This window comes from Gossypium raimondii, chromosome 2 (genome assembly GCF_025698545.1).
Source record: "Gossypium raimondii isolate GPD5lz chromosome 2, ASM2569854v1, whole genome shotgun sequence".
Lineage (NCBI taxonomy): Eukaryota > Viridiplantae > Streptophyta > Magnoliopsida > Malvales > Malvaceae > Gossypium > Gossypium raimondii.
Window position 1 is genome coordinate 39570905 of NC_068566.1, and position 26976 is coordinate 39597880.

At 34.1% G+C, this 26976-nt stretch overlaps 1 protein-coding gene across 1 annotated transcript; it reads right to left on the reverse strand.

Moving 5' to 3' along the window:
* Nucleotides 1-4105: 4105 nt before the first annotated feature.
* Nucleotides 4106-8706, reverse strand: LOC105788719 (GDP-mannose transporter GONST2). The gene is made up of 10 exons (XM_012615742.2): nt 8199-8706; nt 7560-7762; nt 6851-7061; nt 6466-6605; nt 6232-6361; nt 5763-5861; nt 5461-5615; nt 5242-5358; nt 4714-4811; nt 4106-4621 (listed from the first exon to the last, which is right to left on the reverse strand). Exons 2-10 carry the CDS (start codon nt 7751-7753, stop codon nt 4578-4580), a joined length of 1188 nt encoding a protein of 395 aa, XP_012471196.1. The 5' UTR covers nt 7754-7762; nt 8199-8706; the 3' UTR covers nt 4106-4577.
* Nucleotides 8707-26976: the final 18270 nt, after the last annotated feature.

Genomic DNA, 26976 nt, shown 5'->3' on the forward strand with positions numbered 1-26976 from the left:
ACTAAATACTAAATACTAAATACCAATCGACTATCTCATGATGGAAATATCTATTTTATTTAATATTTACTTGTGCTTCCGACCGTTGATCTAATAGAAGCCGTATATATTTAAGAGATGTAGGTAATCGAGCATAACTTGCCGAATGGTTCCACCTAATCAAATAAATTTTTAGCATTCGGTTATATTTTAAATCTACGTAATAATTGTAAAATCTAATATAAAATTTACCTCGTTATGAGTGAGAATGTATACGAGTGATCCACTCGAGGACGTAAAAATAGAAAGCAAAACCGTGCCCATGACTGCAGTAGTGATAGGTAACCTCTGATTTTCGCTTTATTCGGTCGCGTCGCCTCGCACATCTCCCGGTACAATGTTGCCAACACGGCAGATCCCCAACTAAATTCACCAGCTGCTTTAAAATCAACGAGTTTCAGCAGCCATCTTAGATGTACAAGGTTCCGTGACAAGTCCGACATCAGATAACCTCCAATTATCTGAAGAATGTATGCTCGAGCAGATTGGATTCTTTCCAGTTCGGTAGAATCATCATCCGGCTCCGGGAATGTGTCTCGTAACCAGCCCATCTCGATCCGACCTCCGTTAATATTGTTTGAAATATCGCCCAAAAGCTCGTAGCATACCGCTCCCCAATCACCAAATTGAACAGACCCAGTGACTGCGTACTTGTCCACCGGCAATCCCAATTGTAAATTTACATCTTCTAAATTGATAGTGCATTCTCCACATGAAAGATGGAATGTGTGCGTCTCGGGTCTTCGCCTCTCAATCAACGCACTGATGAGTTTCGGGTCCAACTTGCATCCCCGGCCTACCGTCGCCACGTGCCAAAAACCCGCTTCCCGCAGGTAATTCTCTACCAACGGTGATTGATGACCATGCATATTACGGATATAGCATTGCAATATCCGATCTACAGACTTTTATAAGAAATAATAAAATAAAAATTATTTAAAAATTATAAGAAATTTCTAATAAAATTAAAATTATTTAAAATTGCATAAATCAAAAAAATCTTAAATAATATTTAAAAATTAAATTTAACACTTACCATTTTCATTTGTCGACGGATATGTGCTTGTTATCGAGACGAATTAATTCTCCGGCCATTACTAACACGATCAAATTTTTATGATTTAAAAAAATTCAAAAAAATAAAATTAAAGCTTTTTTTAAAATAATTAAAAAAATTAAAGGTTTTTTAAAGAGGAAATTGAGAGAAAATTGAGAGGAATTTGAGAGAAATTTGAAAGGAATTTGAGAGGAATTTGAGAGAATATTGGAGAGAAATTGAGAGAAAGGATTTAGGTGTAAAAAAATGAAAGGGGGTTTTATAGTTTTTTTTGACTGTTGGGGGGTCACCAACGGTCAAAAAAGTAGCCGTTGCTACTTATCACGCGTGGACAAAGCGCTTTCTTGAGGAAGCGTTTTCCTGCTTCGTCACCTGACAACGCGCTGACGTGGAAGCGTTTTTGGGGAAATAGGGCCATTCTGGTAATTAATTTTTTACCTGGCCCATTTCAGTAATTAAAAAAAAAGGACTTTTTTTTGTATTTTGCCCTAAAAATTGCGTGTTTGATCTTTTTTATTTTAATTTTATTCACTTTGTTTGTTGTTTAATCAAGTTTATCCCCTACAATGAAATTTAATTTTATGGATTAAAATAAAAAATTTAAAGTATAAAGGTTGAAAGTAAAAAAAAAAAAAAAAAAGTGTTAAATTGAACATTTAAATAATTGGGAAGAATTACAATCATTATGGGTCTATTTAACCAAGGGGTCTAAATCCTTGTCTACTCCCTTGAGCTACGTTTCCAAAGAGAAAGTGTGGTTGGCTTAATGATTCCAACACTTTAAATTTTAGTTCAAAGGTTTGCTTTCAAACTAAACAATTGGGTAACCTTTCTTTTTCAAAAGATGGCACACTTAAGCACTAAGCCCTTGATTAGAGTTTGATTTATTTCATTTCAACCATTTTTTTATTTTACTTCGTTTTCTCCATTTCTTATTGATTTAACAACAATTCAAAAGGTAGCATAGCCTTATATTTGGGGAATAAAATGTATATTTTTGATATGATGTTATAATGTAAAAAACATATATTTAAATTATATCCAAATTTATTAATATTATAATAAATAAAATATATAAACTTAAATTATAATAAAAATACTAAAAAGAAAATTTCCTTCATAATACTCCTACCACCATAATTTTTAGGTCTTAGGTGCCCAAATTATACTTGTTATACTCCTATCTTGACTTGGGCAAGTGAGAATTTGGGAAGCAACTAGAGAGACAAATACAAATGGCCCTCCGCCTTATATTGTCCAAATGGCTACTCAATGACCAGCCATTCGCATGCCCCTTACCACTCGTGGGGAGATCATCCATCCTTAGCTACCTAGTTGAACCCTCTATGGGACAACTGAGGTCTAACAACCTCGTACTACCTCATTAAATGGAATATCAGAGCCGTACAGTGGCGGAGTTAGGGGACTGGCAAGGGCCTCGACCCCCCTAAAATAAAAATTTTCATTTAGGCTATTTATAATTTATAAAATTTTAAATTAGTAATGGTAAAATTACACTTTGACCCCTCAAAATGATAAAAAAATTGATTTAGTCCTTTAAAAATTATAAAGATATAGATTATTAAAATAGTGAAATTGTATTTTTACCATCGTAAAAATATACAATTTAATTTCGGGCCCCTCAAAAAATTTTCTGGCTCCGCCACTGGAGCTATACACGACAAGGAACCTTATCCTTAGATTTTTGGTGACATAATGTAGCTAGGAAGGAGACGCCTCGCATATAAATATCCTAGGGCACGACATAGAGAGGTGTCCTTCCTCTTTCTTAGTAACCCTGGATTACAACAGCACATGTCCTCCTACTCATTCTCCTCATCTCCTGTTTCTACTTTTCCTCCTTAAGAATTTCGGCTTTTTGCCTATCACAGGTGAATTAACCTTCTTGTCACCACCGCCATCTCCTTGTATGTTACCCATGCTGATATCCAATATCAATAATACTTTAAATATATAAATTATATTTTAGATAATAAAATCACGTACAAATGTAAACATTACAAATTGAAGTATATAATGCTATGCATTCTAATGGGTGTTAAGGAATAATAGCTAGGAGCCAACATTACATTTGCAAAATCTAAAAGCTATAAAATTTGGCATTTTAACTTGGATTAAAGTTCTAATTTAATAAGATAATTTAGTTTGAAAAGTTTCTTATTTTATTGTTATTTACTTGAAATTATGGTAACATAGCTTAAAATAGTTGTATAAATGCTGATTGATGTTAACCCAAACACTGGTACCATTAAAGTAGTCAAGTAGACAAAAACAAATAGAACCTCCACAAAACAATGACAACCCTTTTAGTGTTGATTTTGATTTGAAGTAAAAAAGGTGACAAATTGAGATTAAGGCCAGGCACATGCACATGCACATGCACATGCACATGCAATTGTGTATATTCAAATCAGTGAATTAACCCGTAGGAGGAGGGTGAGGCTGTAACGTTGTTATTGTCGTTTCTTTGTTATTCTCTGCTCAAAAACATCATCCACCCAACACCTACCAAATCAATTAATATTGGAAGGAAACTCTTTCCTTTTGTTTTTCCTCCATTCTCCCTCCTGCCAAACACAATCAGACAATACTGCAGTGATGGTGATACTTAGCTTCTCTTCTCCTACTTACTAAAAAATATAATCTAAACAGGTAAATTCTTCTTCGGCTTGTCAGTTTGATTTTGTATCGAATAAATCTAGGTTTATTCAATTCGGATTTAAGTTGATTTGGATTTACGCGGTTTGAGTTTAAAAGTCTGGGTCATTATACATTTGAATTGATAATTTACTCAAGACCATATTTTTTAGTTCAAATCGATCGATATAGGTTTTCGAGTTTTAGTCCAAATTTACAGGTGTAAAACAATCCCATATCTATCCTCTTAGTACTGCCCCACGCCCTTCTCTCTTTCATTCCCTTCAAAAGTACCAAAGAGGGGGAAGAAGTAATCCAGCCATCTGTATACACACATGTACAAATGCAAAATGAAACTAAAATATTTGGAATTAAAAGCTTTAAAATTAAACAATTTTACAAACGTAGAGAATCAAGCTAACAACTTGACAGCTCCTCTTTTGCTTGCATTTGTATGTCTATCAATACCCAAAACAAGGGAAAGAAGTTTTACGAGAAAAATAATAAAGTTACAGCTACATATCAAGGGAATTACATACAACCCCTTTCGCTAGGTTGTTTCCTCAAAAAGAAAAGAAGAATGCAAAACATGCGATTATTCTGTTGACTAATGACCTTTCCGAGTTGTGTATAGGAAGTTGTATTTTTAAGGCAGTGGTATTATGTATGCTTAATCCTTCATATTGCAATCAAATTTTGTTTCCTAGAACTTCGAAAAGTTTTATGTAATCTTCTGTGTTTCTTTTCCCCAGACATTGATGATCCTTACACAAGGAGAAGCAATGTTTACTATATCTTGTCTGCGCATTGTCCTGTTCTTCGATCATGACATTTTGGCTCTGGCAAACAATATTCCAGCAAATAAACCTGGAAGAAGCATGCATTGATCGAACATAAGATGAAAATCTGAGTGTAGGCATTTTGTTCATAGTAAATGCGGGGTCAAGTCATTTCATTACCAAAAAGTATGCTGAACATGTTTGGTACACTGAGTGGAACTTTGAACAGCATGAGTCCGGCTATAGAGATGGGAACCTTGTTCAAGGAACCTACAAGACTGAAACAAGGATATGATGTCAGTGTTATTGTCATGTAGTCATCACATTCAGGCACGAACGAAGGATATACTGCACAATACATGATTAAAAAGATTAGAGCAGCATGGGAATTGGAGACTAATATACTACGACATCTATAGACACAAGTAATATGAAAACTATAATGTACTCCATATCAAGCATTACTCGAAAAGAAATCTCTGCTAGAAGAATGGATTAACACAGATAGCACTTATTTGCTTTGTTAACAAAGTACACAAATGTTCCCTGAAAGTAGATTGATATCTAATTATATATACGAGCATAAAGATTATCAGTGGTTCATAAATTTCCAAGAGCCACTCTTTCTAACAATAAGTAAGAGGCATAGGCCTTTCGAGGAGTAGCTGTGTAACACTATCGAGTTTAATCATACACAAAACTAAATACCTGTAAGTGGTTGGTCCAGTTTGATGCAAAAACCACATGGATGTGAAGCTAATGGCAAGTCCAAGCAACCCACTAGCTGTTGCAACAACCCAAAACACTGGCAATTTAATCACATTGCTGGAAAATCAAAACGGCAATTGTCAGAATGCGAAAGATGATATTTCCATGATGGAGAACTTATATAACTGTGACAAACTGTAATTTAAGGTGTTTACGCACGTAGTTATTACATATTCCCATTCATTCAAAACGAAAATCAGGAAGATTGCAAAGGGCAGAGACAACAAATTATTCAGTAAAACCATGGACATGTTATTAAGTGATCCTGATTTGGTTGCCTGCTTAGCTTTATCCATGACAAGCCGCAAAGTAAGCTGTCACAAATTGCAAATGTAGCTCATTAGGTAATCATAAAAGTACAAATAGATTTGCACAAAAACCATACTTCCCATAGTCTAAGCTAGAGATGACAGATCTCAAAATCATGAGTTGACTAAATAAAGAAAATATTCAAGGCATACCGAATAGGCAGCTGTTAAGATGCAATTCAAAATCTGCCATGTATACCCTTTGGCATCAAATGAGAGATCTGTAATACCACCAGTGACAGCAGAGATAATCTGCAGCAAAATGACAGTCTTTGTAATCAAAATTTTAAAAGTTTTGAAAAAAGGGAAAATTTGCATTCATCACTGTGAGAGAGTGACTTTTTTCAGGGGAGTTCATATTTGTTGAAGAGTTTTGACTTTGATTTGTGTTCCCCAAACAAAATCAACAGTAAGAACTGCTGAAAAAGAATTTTTTTTTAACTTCTAACCGGATATTTTCCCACTATTAACTTTTAAGATTCTGAGAACAAATCAGTACTCAAGGTGGTTCCTGCTCCTTGAACAAGAGAAGCAAACAATTTCTGGAGACAGTAGCATACAGTTCATACAGAAGTAGAGAATTAGTTTTCCTGAATCAGATAACCACAAGTAGTAAATTTACCATCATAAACATTGCCGTCCACACTTTCTGATTTTGATGCTTTCGGAAAACATAATATTCTCCAATTGCTGTTAAAATATTCGTCATGTTCTTTAGGATGGTCACCATTGCTATATTTATGTATTTCAAACTGAAATGAAAAACACAGAAAATTGAGAGTTGGAGTCCACTTTACTTCACTTTTTGGGTAAATAATATATGAGGAATGCGCTGGAGGTGCAGTCTGTAACATACCTATACATTCCCGACACAAGCATGCCAACAAAGATTATATTTACAGGGAGCCAAACCCTGATCAGCTTCCAATTCAGCTTTTCGACTGAAACTGCTCCACACAGTCCCAATATGGCAACAACTACACAACTTATCAGATTCTGCAGTGCAATACAGGAAAAAGAATGAAATTCCACCCTCACAAATTTTTAACAGTTCGCATAAAATGAGGCATTGAAAGGTGGTCACAGATAGGACTAATGTTCAAAGATGCTAAGAATTCTGCATGCTTTTCAGTTTCATTTTAAAGACATAATACAGCTGAGAGAAACTTGCTTATGATACTCATGACAAGACATTTTGCTTACTTCAAATGCTATAAAGCTATTGAGGTGTAGTTACATACCTGATAAAACATCAATGATATTCCTGCATTAAAATTATAACTTGAGAGAACAACTTTATTCAGTAATATCATGCTGCACGAAGAAATGCAGTATGCTGTTCCGGATATAAGAGGTCCAGATCTTCTTCCAATTACATGTGCATGTTTTTCACTCCGATCAAATGGAAGATTGAAACTGTCACCAATTGCTGCTTTATTCCCTTTAAATAACCTGATGAAAGAGTGATATATACATCAAATTGACCCGACAAAACTCACTTTTAAAGTGGAAAATTTGATCATATAGTTCTGAATGATCATATTACTTTATACAACATGAATGCAAACAAATTAGTTAGTAGTTTAGTACTGTATATACATTAGGAGAAATCCAGAAACTCAAAATTTTAAATATGGAAAAAGCAACAACTTGATCTCCGATCAAAATTCTTTGTCAAGCAGAGGTAATCGAAGTTTAAAATATTCAAAGACAATAGGACAAGGAGTATATCAACTGTGATCATTGGCTCATCTCATTGTTGTGCAATTCATAACCAGCCAATTTCTTGTCTTTCAAGCTTGGACATGTAGTGTATATAAATTAGATTCGTATTGAAATCAAATTAATAAAACAAACATACATTACAACGAAGCACACATAAAAAGATAGAACTCATAGAGATGAATGAAAAATAAACCGTTAGAAGTCGAAACTTGTTGGTAAATCTACCTATCAGTCAGTGTTCCATTCTCAACATTTGTGGTGATACTGCCAAGTGACCTCTGCCCTTGCTTATGGATGCCATTTAGGATCTCATATACTCTATTAACCTTTTCATCTGAAGTCACTTTCTCATTCCAAGAGCTTAATTCTGATTCCTCAGAATCACGGCAAACAACCTCATCTAACTTGATACTCGACATGTCACTGACCTGCATATGAGAAAAAAGAAACATGAGATTTGGAACTATCAGCTCCAAATTGCCATTGCCAAAACTTCAAATGAGAACTTGCCAAGGAAGTGAAAGAATTCTAATTTCTAAAGCATGAAAACAAGCTAGTAGACAACTTCAATGAAGCAATAATGCCACAAGTAGAAGCTTTCGAAGCAAATTATATTGTTATCTCTATCCATATTCAGATTCATAAGTTGTGAATTTGAGAAACAAGAAGTTGCCCTGCTTTTGTCACTCTAATTTTGACCATCCCAAAAAAAGAAAAAAAATTGCCACTAAGGGAAATTTAAAGCAATATAGTCAATTCAATTGAAAACCCTTGTCAGCAATGCCAAGATTTTATCAAACATTTGGCAAACATAAAAACAAAATTAAAAAATTTAAACATAACCCAAGGATTTGAAGAAATTACCAATTTGATTGGTTCCCTTCAAGCTTCAAATTCAGTAACCTCCCACCCTGTCAGGTTATAGAGGGGGAAAAATGAAAGGATGAGAGTCCAATCAAAGGCGTTGGAAATGAAAGAGGAAACTGAACCGGCAGAGGCAAAGGAACATGCAAAAGACGTGAAAACTGAATGTGAAAAACTCTTTTGAAATGGCACGCAAAGGGGAAGAAAAATGAGAGATCCAGAAGTATGGAGAAAGACAAGTTTGAAGTATAAAACTTTAAATGCGTAGTGGAATGAGCGTGAAAAAAGCGAAATGGAGAGCGAGATTCCAGGCAAGTAAGGGAATTTGAATAATGGATCTTGGAGCAACTCCCGAGGTTGCCACAAAGTCAAATGTTGTCTGAATTTCGCCATTGTAAACTGAACAAGCAACTCAGTCCTCTTTTTCCGATTATGGATTTATTTGTATTTTAATTCAAGGGTTGAAGGTGTTGGGTGACAGACACATGGATTCCCCTCTTTTGATGAGTTTCCAGCGGAATATATGCCTTTCTTTTTGGTACGAAAATGGAGGACTTTAAAGCCCATCAACAAACTAATTTGAGCTTTAATGCTTCATCTTTTTGCCCCGAAGAAAAAAGCCCTAAACTTGGAGTAGCGACGTTATAGCATTGGACGCCCAAAGTGATGAGATTCATTCATAAAAAAAACAAGTTACCAAGCAATACAAAGCCCATGAGTTGAGCCCAACTAAACAAATAGGTTCTCAAAGAACCTTAGTAGAACGCTTCTGTCATGCATGGGGAAGAGAAGAAAAATGCTCCGAGAAACAAACGAAGGTTACTGTAATTGGGCATGCCTCTAGTGGAAGCAATGCCACTGTGAAACCTTAAAAAAGACGTTGACAACCACCACAGGATCGACAAGGACACCAAATGGAGAAGCCAAAGCCAAGCACTGGCAAGACAACCACCACAAGCAGATCTTGTGCAATGACACCGTGACAGCTGGACTTCAAAACAGTGCCAAAGAAGAAGCAAAGTTTGTCAAATGCAAGGCCTTACCAAAGACAAGAGGGATAAACAACCAAACATGGGAGAACCTATGGAGCAAATAGACAACAACCTCTCACCAACGATCACAAACCGTTAGAAAGGAGGATAGATCTTGAAATCATTATGCTGAATGACATAAATAAAAAAAAAAGAAAAAAATTGAAATAAAAATGTGAGTGGTGCCAACCCGGAGGTCGAGTGGTTGCTCATAGGAAGCTAAAAAACCAAAGAAAACTTAGGAGTGAAGGACCTTATAAAGAGAAGGGAGGAGAAAAATTTACAGATAAGTGTAATGTTATACAAGATTTTTATTTTTGTGTAGTTTTTTTTTTACAAGAAATATTGATTTGAGGGTTTTTTACAAAAATATTATAAAAAAATAAAAATTTATCAAAATATTATCTTTTTTTATTTACCAAAATATTATTATTTTTATTTACTAAAAAAAACCTGCAAAAGCCTGGAAAAAGCTGGAAAAAGCTGAAAAAACTGGGTCAGGCCAATGCCATTGGCGGCACCAAAGCCTTATTTAGGCAGCCGTTCGGTGCTGGGGGGGGGAGAAGGAGACGGAAAGAAAGAAAGAAAGAAAGAAAGAAAGGAAGGAAGGAGAGGAAAGAAAGAAAAAGAAGGAAATGAAAGGAGAAAAAAAAAAGAAAGAAGAAGAAGAGGAAAGGAGAAGAAAAAAGAAAGAAAAAGAAGGAAAGAAAAGGAAAGGAGAAGAGAAAAAAAAAGAAGAAGAAGAAGAAGAGGAAGGAAGGGAAAAAAGGCAATTTTTTTATAAATTTATTTTTTGTAATATTTGTATGTTAAAATATATGTTATGTACATTATAATATTTTAATATTTTATTTAGCATATATATTTTGATGTTATGTACATTATACGTATTTATATTATGGTATGTACATTGTATGTTGATTAGGGTTTTTTTATGAATTTTACTTAGGAAGTTAAAATTAGTTATTTTAGGAAAATAGCATTAAAAGTAAAATGATAAAGAAATATGTTTAAGAAAACATTAAATACGAAAAGAAAAACGGAAATTCTATATTCACGAAAATAATAAAATGCGAAAAAAATTGTATATGTAATAAATCTCAAACATAATGCATTGAAATAATTTAAAATAAAAATTAAAAATGACGATATTTTTAAAATAATAAAATACGGATAAAAATATACTGAACAAATGGTCAAGTAAGAGTGTATTAGTAAATTTTAAAAAATTCAGAAATAATCAATACAAATAATTGAAACAAAATGTACTGAAATAATATAAAATAATAAAATACGAAAATAATATATTTTTATTCAAAGTAATAAAACGGGAAAATAATAATACGAGCAAAGGGCGGGGAAAATGTTTTTTTGATTTACCAAAAATACGAACAAATGGCGGAAGTAAGAGTGTAGTAATACTAACTTTTTTAAAATTCGAAATAATTAATACAAAATATTTCAAAGAAAATATATGAAATAATATAAAATAATAAAATACGAAAATAATATATTTTTATTAAAAGTAATAAAATCGAAAAAATAATACGAGCAAATGGCAGGGGTAAAGGTTATTTTCTTACACAAAATTAATTTAAATAACACACAAATTTAATAAATTTCAAACATTATGCACTGAAATAATGTAAAATTATAAAATTAGAAATTATGATATTTTTTAAAGGAATAAAATGCGGAGAAAAAAATAAATAAATGGCTCAATTTTTTTACTAACTTTTTTTTCAACTTGCAGGCATCGCAATGGCTCGATTGATTGGAAACGATGAACACATATCTGATGCGGCTAATAACGCGGTATGATTTATTATTTGTTAATCACGAGTTCTATTTATTTAAAAAGGATATACGCAGTATATACAAATAAATTATGTTATCGTAATATTTTTTTCTGTAATTTAACACTGTCAGGACTCGTTTCGAGTATTAAGGGGCCGTGTGAGTGTTTTAAAGAAAGCTCCGGATGCACGCCGTACTTGGAGCTAGCCGGATTTGGGTCAGTAGCATTGATCCGGTCCTCCGACTTGCGCTTTGATGTAATATCTGCGCTAGTGGAGCAGTGGCGCCCGGAGACCCACACTTTTCATTTTTCGTGCGGGGAGTGCACAGTGACCTTGGAGGATGTTGCATTGCAGCTTGGGCTCCCAATTGACGGGAGTCCCGTAACGGGAGTATCTTCATTTACCGATCCGGCTGCACTTTGTTATCAGCTCCTAGGAGACTCGCCAGGGGACAGTGAGTCATATTTTTCCAGCATACAATTTACATGGCTGAAAGCCAAAATTGGACAATTATCAGCGAATGCCACTGAAAGTGAGTTGATGTGCGCTGCTCGAGCATACATCATGCATATGGTAGGGGCAATACTCATGCCTGATACAAACGACAACAATGTGCATTTGATGTACTTGCCCCTGCTAGCTGATTTGTCCACTACTAGATCGTACAGCTGGGGTTCCACCGTTCTAGCAATGTTGTACCGTGAGCTTTGTCGGGCGACAAAGCCGAAAGTCCACGACATTGGCGGATGCCTCATACTGCTGCAGTCCTGGGCGCTTTATCGGATGCTGTTTTTGGCATCCGTTAGTCACCAACCGTATCTGTATCCACTGCCACTCAGGTGATAAAATATAAATTGTCATTATTTTATAGTCATAATATATTGACTAATGTTACCCACCTTAAACCCTATATTATTTTTTGTAGGTGGACTATTCGTCCAGGCATCGGGAAGTCATATGATGTCCCGATATACCGCATGATGATTGAACAACATACCTGGGAAGGGGTAAGCTGCTATTCTAATATTCATGACATCTATTCTATTTCTATATCTTACTCACACGTTATGGCTCTAACTCGTTACAATGTTATTAATCATGCAGTTTATATGGATGCCATACCGTAGGCCGGAAATCACAAACATTGTACCCTCGTCCTCATACGTTAATTCCCACATATGGTGCACTAACGCACCAATTATCAATTTCAACGTAGTCGAGTGATATCACGGAGATAGGGTGCTACTATAGTTTGGCTACATCCAACCTATCCCGGATCCGCCGTGCCAGCTGGGGGAAGTTCAGGGCATGAGTAAAAGAAGAAAATTTCAATTGGATTGGGGAGTTAAGCACAGGAAATTTGTGGCACTGTGGAACCATCGATCGCGCCGAATACCTCAGATGGTTATGGCTACCGACCTACAACCATCATTAGAGTATATACGATGGTACTATAGTTGCGGGAAGCCATATTTACTTGGAGGCCAGTCGACTATAATCCCCCCGCACGTGCAGCAACTTGGGGGATTGGACGCAGCGGGCCTGATAGATCCGGATCCGGTGGCGATGTACGTTCTGCAACCAGCAGAGCCCGAGCAGGAGCCCCAGCCAGATCCCGAACAATCCACAGATTCACATGGCTATCGTCCGAATTTGGCGGCCGGCCTCTATTTTTCGAGCTTCGCAGGGGGCGAATGCGCCTACGACTTTGAACAGTTCGGATCCCACCCGCCGCAGTACGGCATGCCCGGCCCGTCCAACCCGTATCTACAGCATCATGGCACTCATTCCGGATCCAACCTGTATCCACAGCATCATGTGACGGATACAGTAAATGGATCTCCACGGCACACCGGAATGCCTAATAGCTGCAATTAAACCCTTCCCTCTATCGAAGATGATGCAAATGTTATCGTTCCTAATAACATACCTCCGCAGATTTGTGAAGAAGAATTCCTAAGACTCCATGTTCTCTTTATCTACGATAGCAAATGCTATCGGGAGCACGTTTCCGTTATCGTCTTGAGCAACTGCAATAAGTAAGATCTGTGTATATTTTCCATACAGCCAGGTCCTATCCACCTGCACAAGTGGCTTGCAGTGGGGAAATGCCCGCACACATGGATCGAATGTCCAAAACATCCGATGGAAAATTCTTTTTGTCGGCTGTAACTGGTCATCCGGGCCGTAATATGGCCTTGTCTGCAACTCAATCACAGTCCTTGGTACGTACTCCCGCATAGCAACTATCCAACCTTGAAGCTCGTTATACGACGAATCGTAATCCCGATACAGTTGCTCCATCACCATCTGTTTAGCTATCCATGCCTTCCGATATGAGACTCGATACTGAAATCGTGCTTGCATTTCGACAATCAGTACCGAAACTTTAATGGTCGGCATGTCCTTAACCATTGGCATGATACACGTAAAGATAGTTTTCGAATCAAGTTTTCCATGATCTTCTGTCATACGTGTTGATGTGCATGTATGAGGACTAACAAATTTTCGTATCTCCCACATATGAGAACTTCTAATAAATGTAGCTCGTACCTACCAATTGCAGCCTTCCGCTGCCTTCCAACACTCCCCAACATATATTGTCGGAGTAGACACAAAGATTTTATAATCCACCGATATCTTCATGTTGTACCGTTTAATGGCATATATGCATTCTTCTTTACACCTGAATCTCTGGCCTATGAATAACTCCTCATCATCAGATGTTACGGCCAGCCCATGAGAATGAACTATTTCAGGGTACTCCGGAAACTCAGCTACATACGCTGCGCCAGGGCCTATGAGCGACATGTGTGGCCCAGGATTATTGTGTACCAAAATATGCCGCATCTGCTCCCCGACCGAAGAAGCGTTAATGCCTTCATCGTTGTTGACATCTTCATCGTCAATATCATCAGGTACATCATCCACATCGGGATCACCATCACTATCGACATCTTCATCCCAATGATCGCCACCACATTCTTCTTTGCCAGCACCTTCTTCTTCACCACCAACCATATCAACATCGGGTGTAAAATTCAGGTCGATACCCATCCCACCCATAGTCGATTCACTATCAACGTATGATATTGGAGCCACCATCCACGGTTCTTCAGCTCCGTCTCCTTCATCAGATGCATTGACATCTTCATTTTGCTCCATACCGACTAACTCAGCAAATAAGTGAATCGGTGCATTCTTCTCACTCCCATTCCCACAGTACAGATCGACCATTGTCTCCACGTCTTCGTCATCTACAAGTTCCATTTCGATGAATTTGACCGGATTTGTCGAAACTGGAAACTTGTAGAAAATTTTTGATATCCTTCTCCCACAACGTCTAAGAATTTTTGCATTAATCATTGCCTTCATTTTATCGAACGATACATTTCTATTAAATTTCATTGCTACTTGTTGCCGACATTCAAATACACATCCAACACTTGTTGTCAAGATGACTCCATCGAAATAAACGCATACAAGAAACTTAGCATCCATCTTCAATATTTAATCTGTCAAGAAATAAACAAAATCTCATAAAAATTCTCGAACGGTAAATAAATTACTTAAAAAATTTAATGTTTCAATATGCAATTTTGTACATGAAAACAGTTTAACCACTAATCCTAATAACTAACACAATAATAATATTAATAATTTTATACTCAAAATAATACACACTAAAATTAATAATTAAGGTTTTACTAAAATAGAATAATAATACTAGTTTTTACTAACTAGTTTATTTTGGTAAATAAAAATAATAAATAACCATAATAATAATACTAGTTTTTACTAACAATAATACTACTAAGTTACATCTTAATACATTAATAACATCTTAATACTAACAACAACAACAATAATAATAATAAATAATAATAATAACTAAAACTATCAAATTGAGTTTTATTAATCTTAATAACTAAACTAAAACAAAAAAATATTACAAAATATACAAAACAATAACAATAATATAATCAATTATTTTTTAAAAAATACCTTCTTTTTCTCTTCTTTTTTGCAGCACCTCTTATTCTTCTTTTTTTTTTCTTCTGATTTTTCTCCCTTCAGCTGGACAGAGCTCGTATTTATAATACGAGTAGTGCCGCCAATGGCATTGGCACCATTGGTGCCGCCAATGGCATTGGCACCTTTGGTGACGCCAATGGCATTGGCCTGACCCAGTTTTTCAGCTTTTTCCAGCTCTTTGCAGGCTTTTGCAGGTTTTTTTTGGTATATTTTCGTAAATAAAAAAAAATGAATGCCATGTACTCCAATGAATACCATTAGATGATTTGTTGTTTCTCCACCAAAATTTGTTGAGAATGCTTTCTAGTTTACTACACATAATTTTAGGTAGAAGAAAACATTGCATTGTATATAGAGGTATAGCTTGTAGTATCGCCTTAATAAACACCTCTTTGCTACCCATAGATAGATATCTTATACTACAACATTCAACTTTCTTGCTAAATCGATCCAGATAATGGTGAAAGGCCTCTTTCTTACGTTGCCAACCATCGTAGGTAAACCTAAGTATTTCTCCGGATTAGTCGACACTCATACTCCCGAAACACCACCTATGAGGTCCCAAATTGAACTTTCCATATTCAAACTGACATAAATTAGGGATTTATCATAGTTAACCTTTTGGCCAGAAGCATTTTCGTACTCTGTAATAATTTGTCGTATTATCTTTGCACCAATAATTGAAGCATCTCTAAACAGTATGCAATCATTCGCAAAAAATAGATGGTTGATTGCCAACCTTCCTATTCCAATCCAAGCCCTTTTTATCAAACTAGATCTACTAGCCTCATTTAGGGCTGTAAATGAATCGAGCTTGAATGAAAAAACCTTTGTTCATGTTTGTTTGTTTATTTTTAAGCTTGTTCGTGTTCAGTTTGTGTTCTTTAAGAATTTCAAATTTTTGTTCATGTTCGTTTATTTAAAATTATGTATGTTCATGTTCGTTTGTTTAATGTTCACAAACATGTTCATTTAACTTAATTGAACATGTTCATGAGTAATGTTAATAAATAATAAACAAACAAACAATAAATACACACACACATATATTATTTAAATATAAAATAGTCAAATATAAATATTAATAATTATATTATAAATGAAAAAATACAAACCAATATAGTTTTATTAATATATACTAATGGAACAATAAACGAGTTTTAAGATAATTTTATTAATATATACTAATGGAATTTTTATAAGAAAAACATTAATAAATAAATGAGTCAATAAACGAGCTTGTTCGTGAACATAAACGAACTGAACATACATCTATTTGTGTTTGTTCATTTATTAAATGAACATAAAAATTTTGTTCATACTCCTTTATTTAGCTTAATAAACGAACATTATACGAACGGTTCACGAACAATTAATCGAACGTTCTGTTCTTTTACACCCATAGCCTCATTAAGAATGGTAGAAAAGCCCTCAACACGCAATATAAATAAATAGGGATTAGGTGGGTCCCTTTGTCGTGGCCTCTTGAAAGGTAGGAACTTGTCGCTGACTTCTTCATTAATGCTTACTGTATAAGAGACTGAAGTTACACATCTCATCATCAATGAAATTCAATGATCATGAAACCCAACCTTGCGATCATTCCAGATAAAAAATTCTATTTTACCCTAACATTCGCTTTGCTCATATTGAGCTTAAGCGCAAAAGTGCCCGATGCTCCTGAACGCTTCATCTTAAAAGAATAAAAAACCTCATAAGCAATAAGTATATTATCAGATATCTACCTACCAATGATGAAAGCCCCTTAGGCTTCATCAATGTAAATCTCCAAAGCACCCTACATTTTGTAAACAAGAATTTTAGCAATAATTTTGTACAACACATTACACAAATTGATTGGCCAAAATTAAGACATGTTTTTCAGTTTACTGACTTTCAGAATTCAAACAATATGGTCTTATTAATATCTTCTAAATCGATCTTACCATTTAGCATAACCAAGAAATAGGTAGTAATCTTATTCCCTAAAATATGCCAAATTTTTTTTTATAAAATATAGCAGGAAAACCATCAATACCTGAAGCCTTGAGAGGCGCCATAGTTTTGATAGCAGCCCGCACTTCCTTCGTTTGAAAGGGTGTCAACAAATCCTTATTCATTTCCAGGGGAACACACCGTTGGATATTAGCATAAATACACGATGCATCCCCCAAAGTTGAAGCTGTAAACAAACTTGTAAAATAACTCAAGGTAACCTTCATAAGTTCTTCTTCATTCGACACCCAGCGACCATGCTCATTCTCAATACCCAAAATTTTATTTTTTCTTTTTTTGAGTTGATGCAAAATTGAAAGAAAATAGTGTTTTTATCTCCTTTTGTAAGCCAGTTGATTTGCATCCTCTGCTTACAAAATAATTCCTCCTTATTAGCTTTTAAATTTAAGCCAATTTGGACTTCTAATAGTTTAACAAGAATGTTTTTATCAGGTTCACACTTATTCCTTTATTCGAGCGTCCAATTTATCCTTTCGAACATCCCAGTCTCTTTTAATTGTCTTGCACAAATTTCGCAGATTTTCACCTAGCTCGTCTAATTTTAATAGTAATGCTTCCGAAGATTATAACCAAAATTGTCTAATTACCTCTTCACAAGACCCTTCCAAACACCAATTGGCATCGAATCTAAATTGAATTTGACCCATCTTATTCATGGTACACTTTTGACCTAACCTGTCCATTAACATCGGGCAATGATAAGAAAAAGAGTGAGTCCAATGCAGAACTCAATAATTAGGAAAGGTATTCCACCAAGCCGTATTAGCCAGTCATCTATCTAGTCTTTCTTGAATGTTGTTTTCTAACAACCGGCCTCTTTTCCAAGTGAACCAACAACCCGAGAACCCCAAGTCACTCAGACCAAAATCCTATAATGTTGATCTAAAAGCCTCCATATTTCGTTTCGATCGAAGATGACCACCTCTGTTTTGAAAAGAATACGTTATCTCATTGAAGTTGCCTGTTACCAACCATGGTAATGAATGATCTTGACCTAAATGTCTAAGTAAATTCCAAGAATCACTACGCAACTGATCCTCAAGAAGTCCGTAGAATCCAATGAATTGTCACACTAACTCACCATCATCCTTATGAATTACCGCATCAATGTGGTATTTTAATAACTTTTTAAGCTCACCACACAATCTTAGGTCCATCCTAAAGACAATCCACCTCTAGAACCAATAGCACCAACGTCAATTCCATTAACAAAACCACATTTACGTTAAACTCTTTCCATTCTTATCGCGTTGATTTTTGTTTCCATAAGAAACAAAATTTGGGAACGAATATCTCTCAGTTTATTCTTGAGACGATTCACAGCCCGTGATTTCTTTAGACCACGAACATTCCAGTTTAAGGTTTTCATTGTGCCCGATTGTGCCCGAACATCCAGTCTGGATTTAATCCTTATAAACCTTTTCATTTCTGACACCACCATTTTCGCATCATAGTCAAGAAATGTCTCTAAGAAAATCCCAAACTTCCGCGCCATTGACTCCGACATAAGTCCTAGAGGCAAGTCATGTACCTAAACGCAAAACTTCGCATAAATCAACGGGGCCATAAACGAGTCCTCCCCTAGTTGAAACTTGTGTAGAATAAGCAAATGGTTATTAAAAAACCATGGTGTCCCCTTCAGTAGCTGATTCATATCCACCTCATAGAAAAATCGAAACAAACATCGCTTGTCACCAATATCTGTAATGGAGATGCCCCCTAAAGGGTGCCATAAATTAGCCATTTCGTTCTTCATTGAAGGAAAATGCACTATGCTTACCGTCAAATAGCTTACCACCAAACATAGTTTATAGTTCTCAACTAGCGCATGTACTTCTCCCTAGATCTGGAAAGGTTCCTCCTCACCATCAATTATTTACAGATTTGCCAACTCTTCCTTCATTATTCTCTTATTGAGGAAGACTAAAAACGTGCCAATCAGTAGTTGAAAAAACATTCCAAACGACAGATAAGAACCAACACCTAATTAGATAAACATTATTTTTATGTATTGTTTTCTCCTTCTAGGATTTGATTCAGTTTTTAGAAACTACTAACATCATTCTCTATATAACATCACTTTTATTTATATATTGCATACACAAATAATTATACTTATCTAATATAAAATAAATTGGTGTATTTTTTCAAAAAATATATATATAATTGTATCAAAATCAAAATTTCATTTATTAATTTGAACCACATTCAAAGTTTATTGTGTATAATTGTACCAAATCAAAGTTTTTGTATCAAATTACACATTGAACCAAAGTTTATATATAGTCTTAATATATTTTTGTTTCCAATTCATAAGTTTGACTCAAATTAATAACGTCGATCAACTCAATATTATTATAAGGCTTAATGCATGATTTGACTATAAAATTATACCATTTTATCACTTTGCTAGCTAAACATTTTTTAGTTTGGGTTGATAACTAAAGTTATATTTTATTACCCAATTTGTTGGCACGTGGCTCCTATTAGAATGTGTTATGTGATACCTAAGGTCAATTAAAACACGACATGTGGCACCCATGTATATTGAAATTAAATATATATAATTTCTAAATAATTCTAATATATATAAATTGAAAGAAATAAAATATTTAAATAATTAAATATTTTAGAAAACTTTGTTGATTTTGACCCAATTGACTTTAAGTAACTCTAGTTGATTGGTTGTTGATTGAGGATGACTAATTCTTGATTGAATTTGACAGGTTGTTGATTGGTATTGGCTGAATTTAAAAAAAATAGATTTTTTAGAAATTATATATTTTATTTTTAAGTTTTTGAATTTTTTTAAAAGTTATTAAAATTTCTCTAATATAATATATATGAATTTTAAGCTTTCGTAATTAGTAATTTTCAAATACTTAACTATTTTTGAATTTTTAGTATATTTTTGAGTTTATTGAAAAAATATTTTTAAATTATTGCAAAATTTTTAGAGTTTGTATATATATATATATATATATATATAATTTTATGAAGTTTAAATAAAATTTTTGTTATAAATATATTAAAATTTGATGTCCATAACCTCTTAAAACCCTCTATTAAATTATGAGAGAAAACTCTTCCCATTCATTCACGAGATTGGAAAATGCAAGACTAAAGTGGATGTTTCAATGAAAAAATTAAGCCTTCATTTATATGAACTTAACTAAATGTTAGAAGGCTTAAAAATGAGCCTCTTGTAAGTGAAAAGAAATATACGAGCAAGTTCTCTAGTTTCTTTTGCTTGCTGTTTAGTTTTTACTTGTTAGTATTTTATTTATTTTGATTATTCTATAACATGCTGTCGACATGATAAAATAATAAGGTTTGAACATATGTTACCGGCCGCAATTCAAAGCCTGTGACCATCGTACAAAATGAATCCCATGAAGGTTTATCGTTTAGATGGGGATCATTTAACCCACGAGAACTAACCCGATTCAAAGAACTGTTGAAGAAGCCTATCCATTTGAAGCCTGGGTGGCCCAATGATGCGGATATGGAAAGTTAGGTTACCTTGGTAAATAGGGAAACTGATCATAGAAGATTGAATAGAATAACATCTTGTAAGATTAGATTTGATTATATAATCTTGTAAATCCCTTGATTGTAGGGATAGATTTCATCTCGTTCGTCGATGTAATTCGATCTATATCATCAATTTTGGGGGAGCTTAACTATAAATAGAGAGCCTCTCCTCAGTTGTAAATCATCCATTAATCCATTGTTTCTGTATTCTTTAAGAGTGAATACAATTGAGAGCATCTACTCAAACACCTCTTATGCATAGTTTTTCTGTGGCTATTCTATTCATTGAGCACTCTTTTAGCTTTGTGTTGCTTCTGCTATACAAATTGGTGCCTTAGAGGAATTCTGTGTGAATCTCCAGTTGTTGGTGGTTAGGATGACTTAGGCGTGTTTGAAACGAGAGAACCACCTAAGGTTGCATGGATTGTGTAACGCTTAGGTTTGTGTAAGTGTACACAGTCGTTATCAAGTAATAAGTAAGTATCGAGTTATCGTCTCCACAGGGATTGTATTTGTGCTAAGTCACTTAATTTGTAAAATTATATTAACAATTTGGTAAATAAAAACACAATATAGTAGAGAAGTGGTGATTAAAATATATTAAACTAAATGCAATGATCCCTAATGCCAATTATCCTAAGTATGCAAACTATACGATTGAAATAGATTTTAGTAAAATTAAACACAATTTGCAATAATTATAACATAAATAAAATAGGACAATTACTTTAATTAAACTCAATTTATTATCAACATGCTTAATAACATTCGAAAAAACATTCCATGGCAACTCGATCTTTCATGAGTTTGGAAACCACATTAGGTCCTTTCGGAATCCTTTACTTAGTAAATACACATTTTACTGATTCTTATTTACTAAGGGTTTCTTAGCATTCGTGTGAGGTAACAGGGACGTGTTAAGTTTGAAATAATTTAATCACACAAATCTAAAAACTATGCAGATAACAGAGCTTGGTTAGAGTTGTTATGAAACCTACAATTTAATCGTATTAGGATCTAAATTGAGCATACACATTTCAATTATGCGTCCATTAGCCATCGTCTGGTTAGGATCGCTCAACTAATTCAGGTGCATTTCAATCACAAATGAATGAAATACAGACTTGATTTTAATTGAAAACATGATCAATTGAGGCACAAACATTATAAGTATGAATCAAATAAATATTATTTAATCCAAGCAATCATCCTAGCTTAAATAAAATTAAGTTAACATTGTTGTAAACAAGAATAAATAACACATAGCAAACATCTTTATATTAAGTTAAAGAAAAGAAAGATTAAACACAATTCAGAGTGGCTATCACCTAAGACTCTGACTGAAGAGACTCTTTCGTTCCTTTGCTTTGCTCCTTTGTTGATGGTTCTCCAAGGTTGCCGACCAAGGGTTCTTTAAGAGGCTTAATTGCTAAAATCTCTATGAAGAGATGATGCTAGGTGTGGGAATGGAAAAGAATAAGAGAAAAAGAGAGAATGATGCTTGATGAATGCTTGAGGGATGCTTGAGGGATGATGAATGAAGGAATGAGAGTGTCTTATTTATAGGTGAGGAGAGAGAGATAGTTTGCTAAAAATAGGAGTTTCCATCTTTTGAAGCATCTTCCATGGGTGGTCGGCCATAATTTTAGTAAGTTGAGCTGATGTTTCCTTGATTTGTGGTCAATTTGAGTGCCACAACAACTCAGGATTGAGACCCGGTCAAGTGCGAATCTTCAGGTAAATCTTTAATTTCTTCAACTCTTCAAGGACCTTGTGCAATTAAACCAAAAAGTGGTTTATGGATAGCCATGTGTAGTCGAATTTTGGGTTGACTTGGTCTCCAATTTGGACGGTTTTGTAATCCAGCAAAGCTATCAGACCTGTCCAAAATAAATCAACAAGTTAGAGGACCAAAAAATTAAATTTATCTAATTTAATTAATTAATGAAAACCCAAATTATTAATGAAATATTTTAAAATGAATTCTTAAATATAATTTTATATTTTATTATTTAATTTAATCATGCATGGCCCACTTTATGTCTTAAAAAATATAATATATTCAAATTACTATAAAATAAGTCATTTATTGCATGAAAACTATATAATAAAGTATAAAATCACATTTTAATAATTTACTATATAATAAAGCATAAAATCACATTTTAATAATTTTATGTCCTAATTTCATATTTTCACATATTTCATTAATTTATTAAATAATTACTTAGTTTTAACAACGGGTTTAATTAAAAGGTGATAAATTACGTAGGAAAAATCCTATATATTTTTTCGTTTATAGATTGAGACTAAAGTCCTAGCCCCGTGACACCTACACATAGTTATCAACAAATAGAAATTTTTCTCTATAACCATTAACACATATAAACTATAATCTATGTTCTTGAGTATCGATGTTGAACATGTTTTTAGTTTTAATAATTAATTATTTTTATTGAGTTTCTATTAATTGTGTGATATTTTATATTCTAATTACTATCAAATTTTAATATATATTATATAACATTACTTACTTGGTCTGGAAGCCTGGTCAGCTAAAGAACGTCACATTCGTTGCTAACGCTATCTAGTTGATCCATCATACAAATAAAATATATTTTAAAAATGAGTTATAAAATATACAAATATCGTATTCATGCATCAATGATCATTACAAACAATATATGAGCTTAAATTGGCCATCATACAATGTTATGGGGTTAAATTTGGTCAAGCAATGAGCCAATCTCAATCATTGGGCCAAAGTATCGAAAAAGGGCATGATGTCTCAAGGCATAGGGTCCATGTCTCAAGACTTGTGATCCTTGGAACCAATGTTATCTGAACCAGAATCAAACCGATTGGATTGAGAATTGGTTGGGCAATCGGTCTAGAGAAAGGCTTTGGACCAATTGAGTCAAGAATCGATATGGATTGGTTCAACTAGGCCAAAAATAAATTAAACAGGAAGTTGAATAGATTGAACCAATTTGTAATATTATTTTGTTTGTTAATAATTTTAATGATTTACTTAATCAAACCATTTAGATCAATGAAACTAGTCAAATCGATTGGACTGGTGAACCATGGCCTGATCCATTCGACCATTAGTCTGATTTTGAGAAGCTTACTTGAAACCAAATTTTAGATACTAACTTACACTGCCTCGAGACTTGTCCCTTCATGTCTCGAGGCATGGACATAGAAAATTCATGTTCAAGCAAAAATGCTTTATTTATCTCGAGACAAGTTTGTTCTATCTCCAGACAAAAGCCTAGAAATGCAAAAAAAAAAATGACAACTCAAGTCATGCAATCATGCTCGTAAATGCTTCTTAACATGTTAGATACTAAATCAAAGATACTTCAACAATTTTTAAACAAGTTATACATAATAAAACAAGTTTAAACTCAACTAAAAAGAATTATAAACTATATCATTTTCTCTTTCTAAGTGAAATCCTCTTCCTTCTTTCTAGAAATATCTAGAAAAAGTTCTCTCACTTCTCCAAGCTTTAGCTTTGGTCTCTCTGTGAGGTGTCGACGAGCCTCTGGGTCGATGTTGCTCACCCTTCCACCATAGATCTTAGGTGTTCATTCATTTATTTTCTTTTCGGCATGATAATCCAAGCTTTACTCTCTTTGTTCATCGTTTTAGGTTGTCAGCAAAAAAGTAGTGGGTTCTATTATAGGAGGTCCTCCCCTCTACCATTCTAGACCTTTCTTTCTCTTGTTCGCAGTTTCCTTTTGGTGAAGGACGACGATTTCCTCTCTTTCGTTCTAATGAAACCCGTTGTTTTCTATGCTTTCTTCATCAACACCCATCCAAGTTTTTGTTGGATCTATTTTTTTATGGCGTTTGGTGTCATCACACTAGATCTAATATTTGGTGGTTGGCTATTGTGTTTTCTTTTTTGTTCAACTTTGGCTCCTCTTCGTCTGGAGTACATGGTAGAGTTGACGATGACCTTGGGTTTTTTTTTCAGGGTTTTCACAATGGTATGACCTTCTTTGGGTGTCGTTTGCCAAGTGCAGTGCCTTCACCAGAGCTTGATGCTTTTCCCTCCTCTATGCTTGGGTGGTGGCTGCGAACAATCCTAAGGTTCCCTTAGGGTTGGTTTAGGCTTAACTATGAGTTTAGCTATTGTGTTCTTTGGGTTTAGGGCCCCTTATTTATCTTTGGTTCTTTTTAATGAATATTTTCATTTGAACAAAAATAATAATAAACAAGTTCAAGACATATAATTTCATGAACATAAGTATTGCACATCAAAATTTGATTAGATAGGTAATAGTAAAACAACTTAAGCAATAATGCATTTAATAAAATCCTTATTTCAAAAATGAAATAAGAGCATACAATATCATTGATTTTAAAACTAAACTAGACTAGTTGGTTAGACTGACTGGGTTGAGATGTTAGTCTCGAATAAGAGGTTGAGCCAATTAACCTATGAACCGGTTGGATTGGTTGAACTAGCGATCGAATTGGCTGAATCAGTTTTACTATGTTTACTATTTTCAATTGAACTAGACAAATTAGTCAAATTGATAGGATCGAGAACTAGTAGTCTGACCGGTTTGACCACTAATCCAATTTTGGAAACCTTGTAAAGTATAATTCAATATTACTAAAATATATACCAATATGTCAAGTATCTAAACAATATAAACCTTAAGAAATTATCCCATAATAGACGCATCAAGACCTAGGTACATGCTAAGATTCACTAGAAAGCAAAAGTGTTATTACAACAAGTATTTGATCCACCAAGAATTTGGAGATAAATGCTGCACAACCACAAAACTCACTCCCAAAACGATTGAACTTGTGCGTCAAACAAAAATCCGTAGACTCAACTTTCCTCAAAGCTCAATGGTACTCATACAAATTCCAGTGATACTATATACAAATGTACAATTAAAGGCATACTAACTCTTCATAACATGCTTCATTACAACAACAAAATAACACACTTGAGGATACAAATTAGAGTAGTACTATAATAACATCTGTACTAGAGCAACATGAAATTATCACATTTTGTATCAAGGCATTTACCCCAATTAACCAAACATGGAGTCATAAAGAGACATGCGTATATTCAACCAATTCCCGGAGTATAATACCTAAAGTATACAATACACAATAACAAATCTCTAGTACATGTAAAATAAGAACTATCTTTAATGAGAATGCACAAAAAATTACAAAATTAATCTCCTGGACGCACTAGGAAAACCCGTATACACAATATCTCTAATGAGCTCTACTTATACTATGGCATGCCAACTATACTCAAGAACTATCCAATATCTTTTAATAGAGATATTTTTACCATTAACACTTTAAATTTCAATATAATTAACCACTTAACATAACCTAATCATCACAACTACTTAAATCCTATAAATAAGGTTACAAGTTTACATTTGATAAAAAATAGGGTTAATATTCAAATAAAAACTCTATTCATAAAATTTCAGCATTAAGTCTCAAGACAGGGTTCCCCATGTTTCGAGACAGACTACAAATTATTTTAGAAATTTTGCTTCAATGTTAACATGTCTCGAGACATTGAAATACATGTCTCAAGACATAACTTTTCAAGTCTCGAGACTGAGTCTTGAGATAGTCCTCCCCTATTTCACTATTTTAGCTTCGATGTTTAGATGTCTCGAGATAAAGAGTTCTTGTCTCTAGACCTAAAACAGAGCAAATATTATTTAGGTTTGATGTTTACTCATCCCAAGATCATAGAGTAAATGTCTCAAGGTCTACAATTTGTTGTCTTGATACCTGATCAACATGTCCAGAGACAATCACCCAAAAATATACCATTTTGTCATTTTATTCATATTGTCTCGAGATATAACAAATGTGTCTCGAGACCATCTTGTCAAAATGTCAAAAATGCAAACTTTCCAACAAGTAATTGATGTCAAAACACTTCCTAAGTCATACCAAAGCTGTACCAAACTAAAACATATTCAATTGACATATAAGAACATAATCAATACCTTAAAGTTATGGCATTTCATATACCCTATTTCAATACTGGTAAAAGGATAGTTGAAACTAACTCAATACATACTTTAACTATTTTAACCAAGTAGAATTCCAACAACTATCAACACAACAACCATATCAGCCTATATCAATCTTGTGCACACGTATTAACTTGATAATTGTATTCAACACCTAAAGATCATAACATTTGTTCCAACATAGCTAGCCTAATTAAACTAACTACTAACTTATTCACAATTAGCCATTCAACCAAAATTACTCCATCAAATATATATATACACCAAAAGATATGTAAAATCCAAAATCACTCAACCAATCAAAAAAGCATGCTTC

Coding starts and splice junctions, on each gene's coding strand:
- LOC105788719 (XM_012615742.2), bottom strand. CDS start 7,753: ATGTCGAGTATCAAGTTAGATGAGGTTGTTTGCCGTGATTCTGAGGAA. Junction 7,062..7,559: donor AATGGAACACTGACTGATAG/GTAGATTTACCA, acceptor CTCTTTCATCAG/GTTATTTAAAGGGAATAAAG. Junction 6,362..6,465: donor CTTGTGTCGGGAATGTATAG/GTATGTTACAGA, acceptor TTTTCATTTCAG/TTTGAAATACATAAATATAG.